Source organism: Cetorhinus maximus, chromosome 21, assembly GCF_964194155.1.
Source record: "Cetorhinus maximus chromosome 21, sCetMax3.hap1.1, whole genome shotgun sequence".
Taxonomy (NCBI): domain Eukaryota; kingdom Metazoa; phylum Chordata; class Chondrichthyes; order Lamniformes; family Cetorhinidae; genus Cetorhinus; species Cetorhinus maximus.
Window position 1 is genome coordinate 79,553,136 of NC_135899.1, and position 19,861 is coordinate 79,572,996.

The window sequence follows — 19,861 nt, forward strand, 5'->3', positions numbered from 1 at the left end:
AACAAGGAAGGAAGGGGTGATAACAGCAGTTTTGAATGGGAGAGGGTCAGTATCTGAAAAGGGGGAACAATTGCCAATGTTAACTATCAATGGAATAAGGGGAGCTGGCTGATCATCAGTTGAATGGGAAGGAGATCAAGGGAGCAGGGATTCATTGACAGTCACTATGCTCACAAATAATCTGCTCACCGATACTTAGATTGGGTTCCACTTGGACCACTCTGCTCCAGAATTCATTGCCGCCTTGGTCCAAACTTTGACAACAGAGCTGAATCCCAGAGAATGACTGCATTTGAAATCAAAGCAGCATTCAGCCAAATGCAACACTAAGGAATCCTAGCAAAACACAAGTCAATGTGGGTCAGGGGAAAACTCTTCAGTGTCTGGAGTCATAACTGGGATAAAGGATTGTGGTGGGCCAATCAACTCAGCCCCAGGACATTGTGACAAAGCTCCACAGAGGAGTGTCTTAGGCCCAACAATCTTCAGCTGCTTTATCAATGGCCTTCTCTCCATTATGAGGTCGGGGGTGAGAATGTTCACTGATGATTTCACAGCGTACAGCTCCATTTACTATTCCTCAGATAATGAAACACTTTATGTCCGCATGCAGCAAAGCCCAAACAGCATCCACGCTTGGGCTGATAAGTGGCAAGTAACATTGTGCCACGCAAACGTTAGACAATGATCAACTGCAGCAAGAGGTTAACCACCTTCCTTTCATATTCAATGCCATTACTGTCACCAAGTCTCCCAGCATCAACATTCTGGCAGTCACTACTGACCTGAAACTAAACTAAACAAGCCACATAAATGCCGTGACTATTAGAGTAGGTCAGAGGCTGGGTATTCTGTGGTGTTTGGCTCCCCATCTGACTCGCAAAATTTCTCCACCAACAAGAAGGCACAAGTCTGATGAAACGCTTGTCTTTTTTGCCTGAATGTGTACAGCTGCAAAAACATCAAAGCAACTTGACACTATCCAGGTTAAAGCAACCTCCTTGATTTGCCACCAACCACCATCTTAAATACTCACTCCCTCCACCAGTGCAATACAGTTGCTGCTGCATATACTGAAACAGCATCTCCCAAGCCAACAACCTTGGATGTGTGAAATAAAAACAAAAAGTGTTGGAAAAACTCAGCAGGTCTGGCAGCATCTGTGGAGAGAGAAACAGAGTTAACGTTTCAAGTCTGTATGACTTCTTTGGAACTGGAAGGTGATGGTGTCTCATTGTTAATTGTACATTCATTCTGTTTAATTTTATGCAGGTGGTGGGCATTAACTGGGGATTCACTTGTGCTCATATAAATAGACTGAAACTGTGGTTGTTGGATTTGGAGGTACATGTTTGTAATGTGTAGCTCTCTAAATAAATGATAAAGATTGGTTCTGATTTTATCCTTCACCACTTGGTTTTCTAAAATAAAACAAGGTAACAGAGAACAGTTGCCTAAAAGTGAAGGTTGGAAATTTTAAAAATTCAGACAGAAAACTACAATTTCTAGTGGCCATTGTGGAAAATGGCAGGAAACAAATACAAATAGTTGGAGTGTGATTCCCTTCCAATGTTCTCAGTGATTGAACCATATATCCAGTGAAGAATTAAGTGGACATGTAGATTTGGGTTAAGTTCATAATGAAGGGAAAACAAGGTAAGACCTTGGCATTTTCGCTTCCTACAAGAAGTAAAATCAGAGGAAAGTATTTTGTAAGATCGATGCCCGGCTGTTGGATAGTGATGAAGGATTGGACCTTCTATTAGAGTTCTTGGATGAAATCTACACCATAGATGATTTGTGTAAAGCTTATGATGTAGCGATTGTCATTCGTCTACTGGTCAATGGAGGTTGGGTTTTGGAAGAAAAAACAGTTGAAAATTGAAGCTACCTAACATGTTAACTAAAGTGAAACAGGGCTGTCATAGATTCACAGAATTGTTACAGCACAGGAGAAGTTCATTCAGCCCATCATGTCTGTGCTGGCTCTCTTAAAGGGCAATTCACACTCTGCCACACCACTGCCCTCTCCCCACATCCCTCCTTCTTGGATATTTAGAAAATTTAGAAAGTGTAGAAACATTTCTGGCACAGGAAGCCACACTCCACTCATCATGTTACTGCCAGCTGAAAAACAAGCCCCCGCCAACCTAATTCCATTTTCTAGCACTTGGTTTGTAGCCCTGGATGTTATGGAACTTCATGTGCATATCCAGACACCTTTTATGAGGATTTCTACCTCTCCTACCCTTTTAGACAGTGAGTTCCAGACCACGACAGCTCTCTGGATGAAAAACCTTTTCCTCATCTCCTCTCTAATCCTTCTACCAATTACTTTAAATCCATTTCCCCTAGTCACTGACCTCTCTGCTAAGGGAAATCAGTCGTTCCCATCCACTCTATCCAGGCCCCTCACAACCTTGTACACCTCAATCAAATCTCCCTTCAGCCTCCTCTGTTCCAAGGAAAACAACCCCAGCCCATGCAATCTTTCCTCATAGCTGCAATTTTCCAATCCTGGCAACGTCCTCGTAAATCTCCTCTGTAGCCTCTTTAGTTCAATTATGTCCTTTCTGTAATAAGAAGACCAGAACTGCATACAAGTTGTGATCTAACTAGTATTTTATCTAGCACCAGCATACCCTCCTTGCTCTTATATTCTGTGCCTTGGCTATTAAAGGAAAGTATTCCACATCCCTTCCTAACTACCTTATCGACCTGTCATGCTACCTTCAGGGATTTGTGGACATGCACTCCATGGTCCCCCACTTCCTCCACACCTCTCAGTATCCTCAGATTTACTATGCATTCCTTTGTCTTGTTCGACCTGCCCAAATACATCACCTCATACTTCTCCAGGCTGAATTCCATTTGCCACTTTTCTGTCCATTGGACCAGTTCACTGATCATTTCCTGCAGGCAATAGCTATGCCACCTCAATATCAACCATGTGGCCAATTTTTGTGTCGTCTGCAAACTTCTTGACCATGCCCCCGATATTTAAGTCCAAATCATTTATATATACCACTAAAAGCAGAGGACCCAGTACTGAGCCCTGCAGTACCCCACTGGAAACAACCATCCAGTCACAAAAATATCTGTCAACCATTACCCTTTGTTTCCTGCAACTGAGCCAACTTTGTATCCAGTTTGCTACATTTCCCTGAATCCCACGGTTTTTATTCTTTAAACCGGTGTGCCATGTGGGACCTTGTCAAGAGCTTTGCTAAAATTCATCAGGACCACATCAAATACACTACTCTCATCAATCCTCCTCGTTACCTCCTCAAAAAATTCAATCAAGTTGGTTAAACGCTATCTGCTCGTGACAAATCCATGCTGACTGTCCCTGATTACTCCGGGCCTTTCTAAGTGGCAGTTTATCCTGTCTCTCAGAATTGATTCCAATAATTTGACCACTACTGAGGTTTGACTGACTGGCCTGTAATTATTTGGTCTATCCTTTGCTTCAATTTTAAACAAAGGTACAATGTTAGCAGTCTTCCAAGCGTCCAGCACCACACCTCCATCCAGCGAAGATTGGAAAATGATGGTCAGAGCATCTGCTATTTCTTGATGAAAGCAAAATACTGCGGATGTTGGAAATCTGAAATAAAAACAAAAAATGCTGGAAAAACTCAGCAAGTATGGCAGCATGTGTGGAGAGAGAAACAGAGTTAATGTTTCAAGCCCGTATGACTCTTTTTCAGAGCTAAAGAGGTTTTATACTGTTTAAGAGGGGATGGAGCAAAATAGAAGGTCAGGGAAAGGTGGGAGCTAAGAAGAGATTGACAAAGATGTCATGGACACAGGACAAAAGGAGTGTTAATGGTAATGGTAAAGACTAAAGAAGATGCTGATAGTAGCATAAAGGTAAGAGCAGAATGTGTTAATAGCAGAACAAGGGTCAGTGCTCTGTGAAAGCACAACATAGAAACAGGCCCCCTCTCACAACACTTTTTTCTTGGTACATCGATGGCTGTATCGGTGCCACTTCATGCTCGTCAGGACCAGGAAAAATTTACGAATTTGCTTCCAGTTTCAACCCCTTTCTCACCTTCACATGGTCCATCTCCGACACTTCCCTTCCCTTCCTTGACCTCTCTGTCTCCAATTCTGGTGACTGTCTACCAATATTCATTACAAGCCTACCGACTCCCACAGCTACCTCGACTACAGCTGCTCACACCCTGCTTCATAGAAGGATTCCATCCCGTTCTCTCAGTTCCTCGGCCTCCTTTGCATCTGTTCAGATGATGCTACCTTCCAAATCAGCATTTCTGGCATCTTCCTTTTTCCTTAACTGAGGGATCCCCTCCCCACTGTGGTTGACAGGGCCCTCAACTGTGTCTGACCCATTCCCACACCTCTGCCCTCACCCCTTACCCTCCCTCCCAGACCATGATAGGGTCCCCCTCATCCTCACTTTTCACCCCACCAACATCTGCATTCAAAGGATTATCCTCCGCCATTTCTGCCAACTCCAGCATAATGCCACCACCAAACACATCTTCCCCTCACCTCCCCCGTCAGCGCTCCATAGGGACCGTTCCCTCCGTGACACTCTGGTCCACTCCTCCTTCACCCCCTAACTCCTCATCCCCTTTCCATGGCACCTTCCCATGCAATTGCAGAAGGTGCAATACCTGCTCCTTTACCTCCTCCCACCTCACCAGCCAAGGCCCCAAACAGTCCTTTCAGGTGAAGCAGCGCTTCACTTGCACCTCCTTCAATTTGGTCTACTGTATTCACTGCTGCCAATGCAGTCTCCTCTACATTGGGAAGACTAAATGCAGGCTGGGTGACCGCTTTGCAGAATACCTTTGCTCAGTCCGCAAGCATCTTGCTCTCATGACCACATGTCCGTCCTTGGCCTGCTGCAATGTTCCAGTGAAGCCCAATGCAAATAGGAGGAATAGCATCTCATCTTCCGATTAATTACTTTACAGCCTTCTGGTCTTAGCATTGAGTTCAACAACTTAAGACCATGAACTCTCTCCCTCTCTCCTCCATCTTTATCCCTTTTTTATTCCAATTGTTTTTTTATTTTAAGTTTTATTATTTTTTAAAATCCTTTTTCCCCAACCAAGCCCCCCACCCCCAGCCCCCAACCACTCCCACAGGGCTATCTGTCACTGGCTTCTATATTGCGCTTTCACAGAGCGCTGACCCTTGTGCTGCTATTAACACATTCTGCTCTTACCTTTATGTCACTATCAGCACCTTCTTCAGTCTTTACCATTACCATTAACACTCCTTTTGGCTTGTGTCCATGACAACTTTGTCAATTTCTCCCTAGCTCCCACCTATCCCTGACCTTCTATCTTGCTCCGCCTGCTCTACCCCTCTTAATCAATATAAAATCCATCATACTTCTACTTCTCTTTAGCTTGAAGAAGTCATACAGACTCAAAACGTTAACTCTGTTTCTCTCTCCACAGATACTGCCAGGCCTGCTGAGTTTTTCCAGTATTTTTCGTTTTTATATTTGCTATTTCTTCCCTGGCTTCTTTTAACAGCCAAGGGTACATTTCATCCGGTCATGGTGATTTATCACTTTTCAAGGATGCTAATCCCCTTAATACTGCCTCTCTCCCTATGTTTATCACATTCAATATTTCACACTCCTCCTCCCTAGCTACAATGTCTGCATCGTTCCCCTCTTTTGTGAAGACAGACATAACAGGGTCAGCATCCTAGCAGACTGGGATCATTAGTTGAAAACTGAATTATTTATCACAAAATTGGCAATATCACTTACATCACAATAATATGGGGATGCTAACTGGTTAAATGCCACATCAAAAACCTTGGAAATCAAAATTCCAGTTGAACCATCTAACTCAGGCCAGCACTGATGAGATAGATTGACACTGCACAAACACCTGGTGAAAATAGGATAATTCTGAGTGCTTCTCTGCTCCAGTTTTTACAAAATTCATCTACTTAAGCACTTACCAGCAGATGCATCACTAGGGAGGTACAAGAGCACTTCTGTTCCCTTGACAGGTGTGTGCACATCATACACTGGTCCAAGCAGCGAGACCATCTGAAGAAAATTCTCAAACTCCTTTCCACTAATTTCTTTTATTATGGGACAGGATTGTCCTTTTTTATAAAAAGCTGCAAGTGATTCTGTTTTACCCACTCGTAATTGTTCAATATACTGGAAACTGAATAAAAATAAATAAAGAGGGCCATATTTAGACAGTCACATTACACTTCAGCACAATTCAAAGTCCGCATATTCACACGGGTCACAGACATAGAATGTACTAAGTTCCAGAAGACGACAAAAAGCTTAAAAATTGACCATCTGTGGTGTACCAAGAAACCCCACTGCACTAAATTAATTTTCTCCAGATCATTTTCTCACTTCTTTTGCAGTGTATAAAAATGGCAGCTTATCAATTGTCAGACTGAAAGCTGTTTGGGGTATTGAGATTACACAAGCATCAAAGCCCAAAATACGTCGAGGCTCAGTTGTTCGATACAAGCTCAGGGAACAAAGCAGAATGCAAACAGAGGCTACCAGCAGTGGTTAGGCCTATCCAGCAGCCACATGATGGATTTGGAAGACATGATGACAGAGTTTATGGCAGGGTTTGTGATTCCACACTTCCAATAATTTTTGAGTGTTTTGTGGTTATTATTTTCGAAGTGTTACTTCAGGGTTATGCTTGGATGAGAAAACATCATGATAACCCAACTTTCTGTTTTGAGATTTGACTGGCTGCTGTTGAATAGATAGTGAAATGGTTCTAAGGAGATTGGGGTTTTGATTAGTAGATTTTTACTAAAGGGGAGATTTGTCTGAGCTTGATACATGGACGTGTGCAGGTCAACATTTAATATAGATGTGCATCAGTCAGAAGGTTTGCAATTCCAATCAGAGTTTAAGGAGGGGTTGGACAAAAGGCTAATCATGATTATTCTGTTCCCACCCTACTGCCACTTATCTGAGATCACTTTCCTTTGTACCTGTTCTATCTCCAATTGGTGGTGAATTCTTGTCGATAAAGATTGAGATTTCTGCTTCATTGAAGCAACATTTTGCAACTCTGAAGCAGAGCAGGCACTGTAGTTCCAGTTGCAATAAACACAGAAAACATCCAGCTTCTTGTTTGCAGCCAACAAGAAACTTATATCATGTGTCTCCAGTGCCTAATCTAAGTTTCAGGTTTTCTGCAGTTTTGATATTAGTTGGGGTGCCTATATTTTTCTATTCACCTATCTTTTATTTAAACCAAACATGTTTTGTCAGCAACATCTCTTCACATTCACAAAGAAACCACTTACCTTAAAATATGTGAACAATTGACATCAGGTAGGGCTGTACCGATAATATCTTGGAGGTACCTGTAACATTTATATTCTTTGCCTTTACACAGCAGTAGGAAGCACAGCTCTGTGAATTTCAGACTTTGTTCTCCCATTAGTCTCTTCAGGAAGTGGAACATTCGGTGCTGGTGGTTGTACCAAGGATCCAAGGCTGTTTTCTTAATGTCTGCATCACTGAAACCAAAATCTCTGGCTACTGCCTTCCATTCCGAGGCCAAAGCTCCTGCCATTCGGAACAGCCAGGGGTCAGAAGAGGACAGATTTCTAAAGTTGTAAGTAAAGAATAAATCGTTTTGATATTTCCAATCATTGTAACCCAACCAGTGTTTGGTGTGTAATTGTATTTTGGGTGGACAGCTTTCAATGGAGGTATCAGCAACATCAACATAACATCCTCCTGTGGACAAATACATAAAAAAAGGAAATGTCTACATTGGAAATTAACTGTGGTTTTGAAGCATGCACAACACTGAATGGGGATTAGGAGGGGCACATTGTGGAGGGTGAGGGGAGAGGAGTGACACATGATGATGGCAGGTTGGGAAGAGAGACAAACACAAAAATTGAAGACAAGGTCAGTTCGGTTTGATGATTATGATGTCCAACAATAACAACTTGTAATTATATAACACTTTTCATACAAAAAAACATTCCAATCGCCTTCACAGATTTCATAAGATAAACATGGGCCTGAGCAAAAAGCTGTATGGCTGAGGGGCGGTGGGGGCTGGGGGGTGCATGGTGACCAAGAGCTTGGTCGGAGGTGGAGTTTTTAGGGTGTAGAAAAGCAGAGGGGTTAAGGAAGGGAATTCAAGAATTTGGAGCCTAGGTATTTTAAGCCATAAGCACAGCTGCCAGGAAGTGACCATCTCCAACAAAAAAGAAGATAACCTTTGCCCCTCAGCATTCAAAGGTATCACCATCGCTGAATTCCCCACTATCAACATTGTGGGTGTTACCATTGACCAGAAACTGAACTGGATTAACCATATAAATACTGTGGCTACAGTATGGCTATTAACAGCAGGTCAAAGGCAATGAATCTTGCAGCAAGTAACTCACCTCCTGACTCTCCAAGCCTGTCCACCATTTACAAGCACAAGTCAGGAGTGTGTTGAAATACTCTCCACTTGCCTGGATGAGTGCAGCTCCCACAACACTCAAGAAGCTTGATACCATCCAGGACAAAGCAGCGCGCTTGATTGGCACCCCATTCACAAACATTCACTCCCTCCACCACTGACACAGTGGCAGCACTGTGTACCACCTACAAGATGCACTGCAGGAACTCACCAAAGATCCTAAGACCGCACCTTCCAAACCCACAACTATCATCTAGAAGGACAAGGGCAGCAGGCACATGGGAACACCACCTGGAAGTTCCTCTCCAAGCCTGGCTTGGAAATATATTGCCGTTCCTTCACTGTCACTGGGCCAAAATCCTGGAACTCCCTCCCTAACAGCATTGTGGGTGTATCTATACCACGTGGACTGCAGCAATTCAAGAAGGCAGCTCACCATCACCTTCTCAAGGGCAACTAGGGATGGGCAATAAATGCTAGCCTAGCCAGCAATGCTCACATCCCATCAATGAATATAAATAAGGGATGAAGAGAGATATAAAGGGATGCACAAGGCCAAAGTTGGAGAAACAGAGAGCTGAATTTTCAAGCTCCACTGGGGATGGGAACAGAAGCAGACAGGGCCCGAACAAGAACAGTGCGCACTGGTGTGCTGGTTTCTTGATGCCACTCCTGGTTGCGGTCGTGTTGCCAAGGCAGAGAGAGGATGACATCGTGATCTTTTCTTTTTATTCATTCCGGAGAAATGCATGTTGTTGGCAAGGCCAGTATTTGTTGCCCAACCCTTGAGGAGGTGGTAGTGAGCTGCCTTCTTGAGCCGCTGCAGGCCATGTGGTGTAGATAAACCCACAGTGCTATTAGGAAGTGAATTACAGGTTTTTGACCCAGTGACAGTGAAGAGTTTAAGATGTGAAGAAGTGTAAGTGGAGGACTGGAGGTCGGTTAGGAGAATATTGGAATAGTTATAGAACCAAACAAAGGCAGAGATAAGGATTTCAGTGTCAGGGATGAGGTCACATTGAGCATCAACTCACAATAAATAGCACATTTTTTCTTTATTGGATGTGGATGTCACTGGCAAGGCCAGCATTTGTTGCTCATCCCTAATTGCCCTTGTGTCTTGCTAGACCATTGCTGAAGAGTCAACTACATTGCTGTGGGTCTGGAGTCATATGTAGGCTAGTCCAGGTAAGGAAGGCAGATTTCCTTCCCTAAAGGGCATTAGTGAACCAGATGGGTTTATCCAACGATCGATCATAGTTTCATGGTCACCATTACTGAGACTAACTTTATATTCCAGATTTATTAATTAAATTCAAGTTCCACCAGCTACCATGGTGAGATTTGAACCCATGTCCCCAGAACATTATCCTGGGACTCTGAATAACTAGTCCAGTGACATTACCACTACGCCACCATATTCCCTTTACACACCATCTATTTCTTTACACATTTTCTTCCTAAGCGGTTTCCCATCCCTGAATCGGATGATATTTCTGCTGTTCATGTGTTTTTCCAACTCTCGTGAGATATGTGGATATCCGTAGGCTGCTAGATTTTTCAGAAATTGTTTTACCTCAGTTGGACTGAACCACATCACAGTGTGCAATTGCTTTTCCTGAAACAGAGAGAGAGAATCTAAACATGTGTCAAACATCACCTGAACCATTTCTATCTCTCCAGTGCATTTTTAGCAATGGTTCCTCCTCCTTCTATGCTCAGTGACCTCCAGGATCTCCCAAGGATTAATCCTTGGACTTTTCGTCACTGAGATGTTGTCCTTTAGAGATATCATCTACACGCTGGCAGTGGGGACAGGGAGTTTCCATTCATGTATGTTGATATTCCCACATCTATCCTTTCACAATCTCTCTCATCCTACTGTCTAACATCAAGGCTTGGATGAACCAGAACCTCCTTCAGATTAAAGTTGGAAACATATAAGCTACGGCTTTTGATGTCTGCCACAAACTCTGCTCCCTTTTTACTCATGCCATTCCCCTCATGCAGCCACTTGCTCAGACTGAACAAAATTGACTTCAATCGCAGCATCAAACACATTCAACCAGTGGCTGCAAGTCCTGTTCTGTAGCTTGTGGATAGTGAAGTCAGCACAAGCATCACTAGCTGAGTAATGGCAGCATCGGCGGAGAAGAAATCAGTTAACGTTTCGAGCCTTCATGGCCCTTAAGGGCCATGAAGGCTCGAAACGTTAACTAATTTCTTCTCTGCCGATGCTGCCAGACCTGCTGAGTTTTTCCAGGTAATTCTGTTTTTGTTTTGGATTTCCAGCATCCGCAGTAGCTTTTAGCTTTTTGTTTTTAACTAGCTGAGTAATGTCGTACTTCCTCAAATGGGGTCATGATGTTGATCACACTGTGTCATATCACACTCAATTTCACAAATTATCACACTTATTTTAGGCTGCATGAAAATACACCAGCAAGCATTTTTTGGAGTGCAAACCTGTTCAAATACATGCTCCAATAACAGCAACCTCATTGACTTCACCGTCTTCACCCACATGGAATCTGAAATTAATGAAATGAGAAAAACTTACAAGAAGATCATGGCAGGAAAGGGAGAACAGTGTTGAATTTGTTGGCGTGCAAATTGTGGCCTTTTATATTAGCAGATCTCCTGTGGCATTGCTCATTATACATCCATTGCCACATATTTTACAAATATTTTCAGGAAAATATTTGTCCTCAGTATGGAGGCAACATTGAAATGGCCACATTTATCACTAGTGATGTTATCCTGCTGGCATAAGGAAGCTTTAAGCAACAATATTTAGTTAGGATTAACAAGCACAAGGCGGTAGAGTTTAGCTATTCTACTGACTGTTCCTAACAGTAGCTTGTTTTATATTGGTTTCCAAAGTGTAGGATAATTGGTTAAGGTCAGCCAGCAATTATGGGGAATCTGGTTTTTTTGTCTTTCAAATGAGACATTAAACCAAGTCTGCCCTCTCAAGTGAATGTAAAAGATCCCATGGCACACATGTGAAGAAGTGCAGGGAAGTTATCCCAGGTGTCCTCATCAAGATTTATCCCTCAATCAACATCACAAAAATATCTGGTCATCATCAAATTGCTGTTTGTGGTTGCAAAATGACTGCTGCGTTTTCTACAGTGTAACAATCATTACACTTCATAAGTACTTCATTGGCTGTAAAGCACTTTGGGGCATCCTGTGGCCATGAAAGGTTATATAAATCAAGCCTTTGTTTTTTTGAAGAACTATCAATTACTGGGGCCTTTCTACAAAAACATTCTAATTGACTGCCTTTCTTTAAGTAATGGACAGGAACTGCACTATGTACACACTGATAAACAAAGTTGGAAAATGCTTTAACTAGATGCTTTGGGCTACTAAGGTTTTAGAAGGATTTTTTGTTGGAAGCTAACAATAAAGGTTAATGTTTTCATTCTGCGAGCTAAAATGAGAAAAGTCCTTCCCACAAAGCAGGTCAGAGGATGAGAAGGGTGGTGCTCTAGATCACTGGCACATTGAAACTCAGAGACAATTAAGCATAATAATAGCATTCTGATACAAATGAGGATTTGCTTTAGGACTGTGTCTTTAATTTAAGATAAAAAGAGGTCATGTGACCTCCTCTGAAGTTTGCCGAATAATAGACGTGGATGATGTGGCTGGTAAAAGGTTGGGGGCGGGTGGGGGGTTGTTTTATTGGGAAGAAAGTGTAAAGTGTTCACACTTGGGAGACAATGACAGTAGCATCTGTGTTTAAAGTGATTAGACTGCAAATCTCCAAAGAGCCAGGAAGGTGCTATGAATGTCAGGGAATAAACGGTTACGCTTTGAACTGTCCATACTTCCAAGATCAAAGACAGTTGGGGTCTCAAGGATAGCTACTCAGCATTTCAGCCTGAATACAAGGCCTACGTAATTCATGTTAACATAGAGATGGGCTTTGAAAGGGGAAGGGTTTCCAAGCTATCCCCGGAAATAAAAAGACACAGGCAGTCTGTCAGGATCTGGGAGAGAGGGTGCAGCTATAGGCCAAATGTCTCCATGGTTTACCACACCGCAATGAATGTGGGAGCTCAGGCTTGGATTGAAAAGACAAAATCCATGATGATTTAAAACAAGGCTGGAAGATTTGCCTAGCTTGAGAAAGAGGGAGAACTGCCAGGAAAAACCCTCATTGTGAAAGACTGTTCTGGAGTTAAATGTTACCAGGCCATGAAAGTAAAGAGACGGACACGAACCCTCTGGAGCCAAGAATCACTTTGGACTGGGTCTGGGAAAATTAAATGACTACTTACGGGACAGTGTAAAATATACCTGTGATATGGGTTTTCGTCAGTGTGCTTAAAGTAAAAAGGGAAAGTTCTGTTATGTAGCTTAAAGTACAAGCTGCCTGCAAAAATAGTTTTAGTCATAGCACTCTTAGTCTGTTTGTAACAGTAAAAATAAAAGGAACTCACCAAGCCTCCTTAGGCAGCACCTTCCAAACACATGACCGCTACCAACTAGGACAAGGGCAGTGGACACTTGGGAACACCACCACCTGAAAGTTCCCCTCCAAGCCACTCACCACCCTGACTTGGAAATATATTGTCGCTGGGTCAAAATCCTGGAACTTCTTCCCTAACAGCACTGTGGGTGTACATACACCACATGGACTGCAGCAGTCAAAGAAGGCAGCTCACCACCACCTTCTCAAGGGCAATTAAGGATGGGCAATAAATGCTGGCCCAGCCAGCGATGCCCACATCCCATGAATGATTAACAAAAATAAGTGAAATCTTGGCATCTCATATTTTCAACGATCAAATGGGTGTTCAAATTTCTTATTTTAAAGTTAAAGTTGGTCTCTTGACAGGGAACATAACAATTGATATATCAAAATTAGTGACACACCAAATTGCTTAAGATTTTGAGATAATGTAAAGGAAGAACGGCTTAATTAGCCAAGACCTGCAAACCCTTCTTCAGGGAGCTAGGGAGAAAAAGTACATATCTTAAGATAGCTAAAGCAGTGCACACACAAAGAATGGGAGGAGATAACTTAAAGCAAATTGCAGTCAACCACCAAGCTTTCAGATGTACTTGGCTCTCAAACGCAGATTTCCCATCCATAGTCCAGGAAAGGCTAGGTCCATCTGAGCTCCAGCAAATTGTCAATGACACCTGTAGCCAGCCAACACTTATTCACTTCAAAGGAAAAGTACTCAGGACAAAAAGAAATCATGAGCATCAAAGCAGTGAGGCTGTACCACTCAAATTGCAAACATTCCTGTACTAGATAATGAAGGAATAATAGATTATAGAGACAAGTACAACATGCTGAGTACTTGCTTACAATATGGGAGCCATATTTTAGGAAGCATGTGGAAGCTATGGAGGAGGTGCAGAAGGGATTCACAAAGACAATACCAGGGATGAGGCGCTTTTGGTATAAGGGGAGACCAGAGAAACCAAGCCTCTGGACAGATAAAGTGGAGGGGGCAAATTTAGTGGATGTGATGTGCCTGGACTATTAAAACGCTTTTGACTAGCTTTCACAACAGGAGAATATTGCAAAATATTAAGGGGTATTTGGGAAAGGTACTACATTGGAGTCAAAATTGGCAGAAAGGAAGAAACGAAGGCCGGGATTTTCTGGCCTCGCCCAAGACGATGCCCTGCACTGGCAGGACTGAAAAATCCCGCCCAGAGAATAGAGTTAAGGACACTCCATCAAAGCAGTTGGAAATGAGTATCCCAAAGGGGTCTGGTCTGGGATTGATTTTGTTCAGTGCATATCAGTCATTTGTATATAGGCCAAAAGGGTATGGTGTCCAAACTTGCAGAAAATACAGGAAGGACCAGGAAATAATTCTGAGGACAAAAGAAATATTCAAGGATGTATTGACAAGGTAGTGGAATGGGTACTAGCAACAGCAGATAACATTCAATATCAGTAAATGTGAGGTAGTACATTTTGATTAGAAAAATACAAGTAATAATTATACTTTCAATGGGGGGGAAAGCTGAGTAATGTGGAAGATGTGTATGTCATGTACAACATGCACTGCAGCAACATGCCACTTCTTTGACAGCACTTCCCAAACCTGTGACTCTACTCTGGGAGAGAATAAATAAATTTAAGAGATGGGTTGCAGGCTCACAAGACATTAAAAGCAGCAGCTCAAGTTGATAAGCCCAGAAAAAAGCTAATGGAATACTAAGTTTTATAGCAAGAGCTTTTGAAGTATAAAAGTTGATATATAATGGAAAATCTATATAAAACCTCAGGAAGACTGCAGAGTTTTGGACTCCACACTTGTCTGGAGCATGTTGGGGCTTTAGCGAAGGTACAGCACAAATTCACCAAGAAGATGACTGGTATGAGGAAAAACAAATGCAAATACAAAGACAGGCTTGAAATTCTACTACTTCTGATTCTGTTAGAATTGGTGATTTGCTACAGGTGATTTACTACAGGTATGTATAATTATGAAGTGATGGGAGTGACTCCTGAGAACAGAATATAGTCACTTTACCAACCCTTCCAGGAACCCAGATCTGGACAACTGGAAACTGGCCTTGGTAATCTGGGAGTGCTCCGATTTTCAAAATCCTACATCTAACAGTTGCTCTCACCAATAGATGTCGGCAGTAAGATCTCATCTCCTCTGAAGTTGTAAAAAGTTTCCATTTGATCTTCTTTAGTTTTCATCGATAAAAGAACAGCATGCAGAAACGCTCTTTTGTACCAAACGTCTGTGCTTTGTGCAACCGTGATAGCGGTTGTGTAAAAGAACTTTGCTGGTGTTAAGTGCTGCACAGTGTGAAGCTCCTGGAATGGATAAATACTGAGTAACACAGTCAGAGTCTCCAAATCCACTTTAGTCACATCCAGATCTTTAGCAGTTGCCACCGAGTCTTGTAACACTTGCCCTTAAAGCAAACCAGAAATAGCCATCAATAAAAACAGGCTGTACAAGGCTTCCTGCACCTTATTTGGGGCTGACTCCAGCCAGATTTCTGGCCTCAGGGTTTTGTGGCACACATCTCTCTAGCCTCCGCTGGCATCCAGTCAGAATGCCAGTAGATATTTGCAGCATTCTTTGAGGATCTCCCATCACTGGAGAGACACATGGCTGGCAAACTGCCTGTTAAACTTTATCGATCACTGAAAATGCATCATTGACTAAGGGAACCAGTCACAGTCAATCAGAAGAGCTTGCCTAGCCAATTTTTACACAGGGCTACCTTTGTTAATTGCAACAATGGAGTCAAACAGGTAGCCCAGAAGACAACTTTTGCATCCACAGTCTGCACCAGATACTGGTATATGGCAGATGCATTTTCTCTTCTGAAATATATGACTAGAAACATAACCGGAGAGGTACACATTCTTCTGTATGGCCAGTTCTCATCCCAGATTTGTTCCCAATCATAGTAACATAGTCATGTGTTTAATAGGCATGGCATGGAAGTAAAGCACAATAAAGTTATCTGGTCTAAAGACAGAAAATTCTGGAACTCTCAGCAGGACACACAACATTAGTGGAACAGGGTTAACAATTCAGGTTGATGATCTTTAATCAGAACTTGAAGTTGCAGATTTAACAATTTGTAAGCAAGTACATAGGTCAGGATAAGTGGGGAGTGGGGGCAGGGGTGCCAAAGCATTGTGGTGAGCAAAGAACCAAAGGGAAGCTTGATAATAAGAGTGATTAAAAGGAAAAAGGGATGATGGAGCAGTGCTAAAGGGGGTGGGTATGGGGCAAGTAAAAAGATGGAGCAGCTGTAAATGGTAACAACAGAACCATTAACAGCATCTGCTGTCCAAGAAAATGGGAGCAGTGTTTATAATCTGATGTTGGTGAAATCAAATTGGCATCCAGAAAGCTGTAAAGTGCCTAGTCAAAAGATGGAGCACTGTTCTGCAAACTTGTGTTGACCTTCATTAGAATATTATGGGAGGTCGAGGACAGAGAGATCAGAGTGGGAGTTGGGCAGTGAATTAAAATTGCAAACAGGGTGACATTTGCAGACTAAAAGGAAATGTCTTTTTATTTGTTCACACATAGAATGTAGGTGTCGCTGGAAAGGCCAGCATTTAATGACTATCTCTACTTGCCCTTGAGAAGGTAATAGTGAGCTGCCTTCTCGAACTGCAGCAGTCCGTGTGATGTAGGTATATCCACAGTGTTGTTAGGAAGGAAGTCCTGATAAGTTGCTGCAGTGCATCTTGTAGATAGCAGATATTGCAGCCACAAGCACCGGTGGTGAAGGGAGTGAATGTTTAAGGTGGTAGATGGGGTGCCAATCAAGTGAACTGCTTTTTCGGGATGATGTCGAGCTCCTTGAATGTCATTGTCGCTGCACCATCCAGGAAAGTGGGGAGTATTCCATCACACTCCTGACTTGTGCCTCGTGGATGGTAGACAGGTTCTTGGGAGTCAGAAGGTGAATTCCCAGCAGAATTCCCAAACTCTGATCTGCCCTTCCAGCCATGGTATTTATGTGGCAAGTGCAGACAAGTTTATGGTCTATGGCGACCCCCAAGATGTTGATGTGGGAGAATTCAGCAATTGCAATGTCGTTGAATGTCTAGGGGAGATGGTTAGATTATCTCTTGTTGCAGATGGTTATTACCTGACACTGTGTGGTGCAAATGTTACTTGACACTTAACCCAGGTCTGAATGTTGTACAGGTCTTGCTGCATGCGGACATGGATTGCATCATTATCTGAGGGTTTGCAAATGGAACAGAACAATGTGAAATTATCAGCAAACATCCCACTTCTGACCTTATGATGGAGGGAAGGTCATTGATGAAGCAGCTAAAGATTGTTGAGCTTCGGGCATTACTCTGAGGAACTCCTACAGTGATGTCCTGGGGCTGTGATGATCAGCCTCCAACAACTACAACCATCTTGCTTTGCGCTAGGTATGACTCCAACCAATGGAGTGTCTTCCCCCGATTCCCATTGACCTCAGTTTTGCTCTTTGAGGCCACACTTGGTCAAATGCTGCCTTGGTGTCATGGGCAGTTACTCTCATCTCACTTCTGGAGTTCAGCTCTTTTGTCCATGTTTGGACTAAGGCTGTAATGGCTGCACAAAAACTGAGCATTGGTGAGCAGGTTATTGGTAAATACCACTGATAGCAATGTTGACAATACTTTCCATCACTTTGCTGACGATTGAGAGTAGACTGATGGAGCAGTAATTTGTTAGGTTGTCCTACTTCTCCGACAGGACTTATCTGGGCAATTTTTCACGTTGTCAGGCAGATGCCAGTGTTGGAGCTGTACTGGAGAAGCTTAGCACTGTGGGTGAGGGTGACTCATTCTGGAACACATCTTCAGCATTACAACTGGCATCTGCAGTGTTTAGCAAAGTGATCACCCCATCTGCCTTTGTTTTCCCCAGTGTAGAGTACACTGCATCGTAAGTAGTGAATACAAAAACCAAGTTGAAAGAAGTACAAGTAAATTGTTGTTTCACCTGGAATGAGTGTTTGTGGCACTGGACAATGGGAAGGAAAAAACAGAAAGGGCAAGTGTTGCATCTTCTGTGCTTACATAGGAATATGCCAGGAGCGGGGGAGCAGCTGTTGGTGATGATGGAAGAGTGGACCAGGGTGTTGCAGGATGCTGAAAAAGGAATAAAGGACAAGGTGTGTTTGGTTGGGGTATTACACTGGAGGTGCTATAAATGGCTAAAGTTGATCCATTGAATGTGGAGGCTGGTGAAATGGACAGTGAGGACAAGAGGAACCAATTGTGGTTTTGGGAAGGAGCTGAAGGAGTGAGGGCCAAAGTGCAGGAAATGGGAAGAACACAGTCAAGGGCCTTGTCAGCCACAGTGAAGGGGAATACTAGGTTGAGGAAAAATGAAGTCATATTGAAAGCACTGGTGTGGGAGGTGACATTGTCAGAAAAGAAGCGATGGACATGGAGAAACTAAGAGAATAGATTAGAATTTTAGCAGGAAGCGAGGTGGGCGGAAGTGCAATCAAGGTAGCTGTGGGAGTAGATATTGGTCGATAGCTTTACCCAGAAATGGAAATAGAGAAGTTGAGACTGGGAAACTCTTTCGAGTTATCAACAGTCACAGATTGCAACTCTTTCGAGTACAATCACAGTTCTTGGTTTCCGGGAGTGGGACATGAACCCACAACCCTCTGATTCAAAGGCGAGGGTGCTATGAACTGAACCACAGCTGACACAAGCACGACCCTTCAGTCACCAAACGATCCCTCTAATCATCGTACTAGCCAGGCTTCCTCCTCTGATCAGCATCAAAATTAACGGCAGCTGCCCTCATTGGTTGGATGATTCTTTATTGTTCTGCCCAGGTTGAACAGGTGGGACGGTAAAAGAAATTGGTGGTCCCCCAGTGACACCTACCTTGCTCTGGCTCCAGCTCCAGTAATAAGGTGTAAAGACGCCAAACGTTAAAGTGAAGTGAAGACGACGCAAGAAAACGAGAGGATTGCCACAGATTAGACTTGTCCCAGCAACGACCAGTTCTAATCACAGCTTTCGCCACATTGCGCAAGTCTTCCGGCCCATGTCCTGCATAACAGTCCAGATTTTTGCAGTAATCATCCAGCTCATGCAACCAGCTCTTGTTCTGCTGACATTGGGCCTCGGTACAGATTGTGGGAAATAACAATATCCCTGGCTGCAGCTCCAGGACAAGGGCTTCAATGTCAACTACAAAATATGAAAGAACAAATTCCAAGTGACAGGCACAGGTGGTAACATGCAACAATTCCATAACAGAACCAAACACCTTCAAACAAAGGCAGGTAAATGGAGTTGAGATACAGATCAGCCATGATCTAACTGAGTGGTGGAACAAGCTTGAGGGCTGAATAAGCTCCTCCTATTCCTTAAAAACAGCAACCAATCCAGAAACTCTCTGTTAAGGAAACTGGACAATAAGGGAAAAGTTGTGTCCATTGTTTTTTTCACTTCTGTTCCTTAGAGTCAATGAACTGTCTTTCTAACCCCTGTTTGAAGATCACTGCTTCACTTTCTCCCCCAACAGACTTTTTTTACACACAAAACCAGAATTAAGAGCATCACGTAGGTGCAAAAGAATAAAACCGAACTGACCACTCAGCTATAATCTAGGCATTGAATCAGGAAAGCACACCCAGCCCAATTGGCCCTGCAAAGTCCTCAGTAATATCTGGAGATCGTTACTAAATTTGGAAGTTCCACCGCCTAGTCAAGCAACAGCCTGTCATTGTCATACTCAGAAACAAGTAATGATAGAGAATATTGAACTTCTTTAGGAGAAACTGAGACAATGAAACAGACACTTTGCCAGTGGCTCAACATAAAAAGTAATACAGCTGTGATAGTAAAGGAGAAAATAAATGATAGGCTAACAAAATTAAAGTCCAGATGGGATGCACCTACACACACTCAAGGATATGATAGATATAACTGGACTAGT

The 19,861-nt window shown here is 42.9% G+C and overlaps 2 protein-coding genes across 2 annotated transcripts in view; both read right to left on the reverse strand.

Moving 5' to 3' along the window:
* Positions 1-19,861, reverse strand: part of LOC144696035 (palmitoyltransferase ZDHHC18-like) — a 313,950-nt gene that overhangs the window by 87,192 nt on the left and 206,897 nt on the right. The window lies entirely within an intron of this gene.
* Positions 1-19,861, reverse strand: part of LOC144696032 (uncharacterized) — a 79,098-nt gene that overhangs the window by 35,023 nt on the left and 24,214 nt on the right. The window contains exons 4-9 of the mRNA XM_078567215.1: positions 18,802-19,110; positions 15,039-15,335; positions 10,890-10,954; positions 9,858-10,041; positions 7,300-7,738; positions 5,959-6,173 (exon numbers count right to left, since the gene is read on the reverse strand). Coding sequence (XP_078423341.1) covers positions 5,959-6,173; positions 7,300-7,738; positions 9,858-10,041; positions 10,890-10,954; positions 15,039-15,335; positions 18,802-19,110 — 1,509 coding nt within the window. The remainder of the gene's footprint in view (positions 1-5,958; positions 6,174-7,299; positions 7,739-9,857; positions 10,042-10,889; positions 10,955-15,038; positions 15,336-18,801; positions 19,111-19,861) is intronic.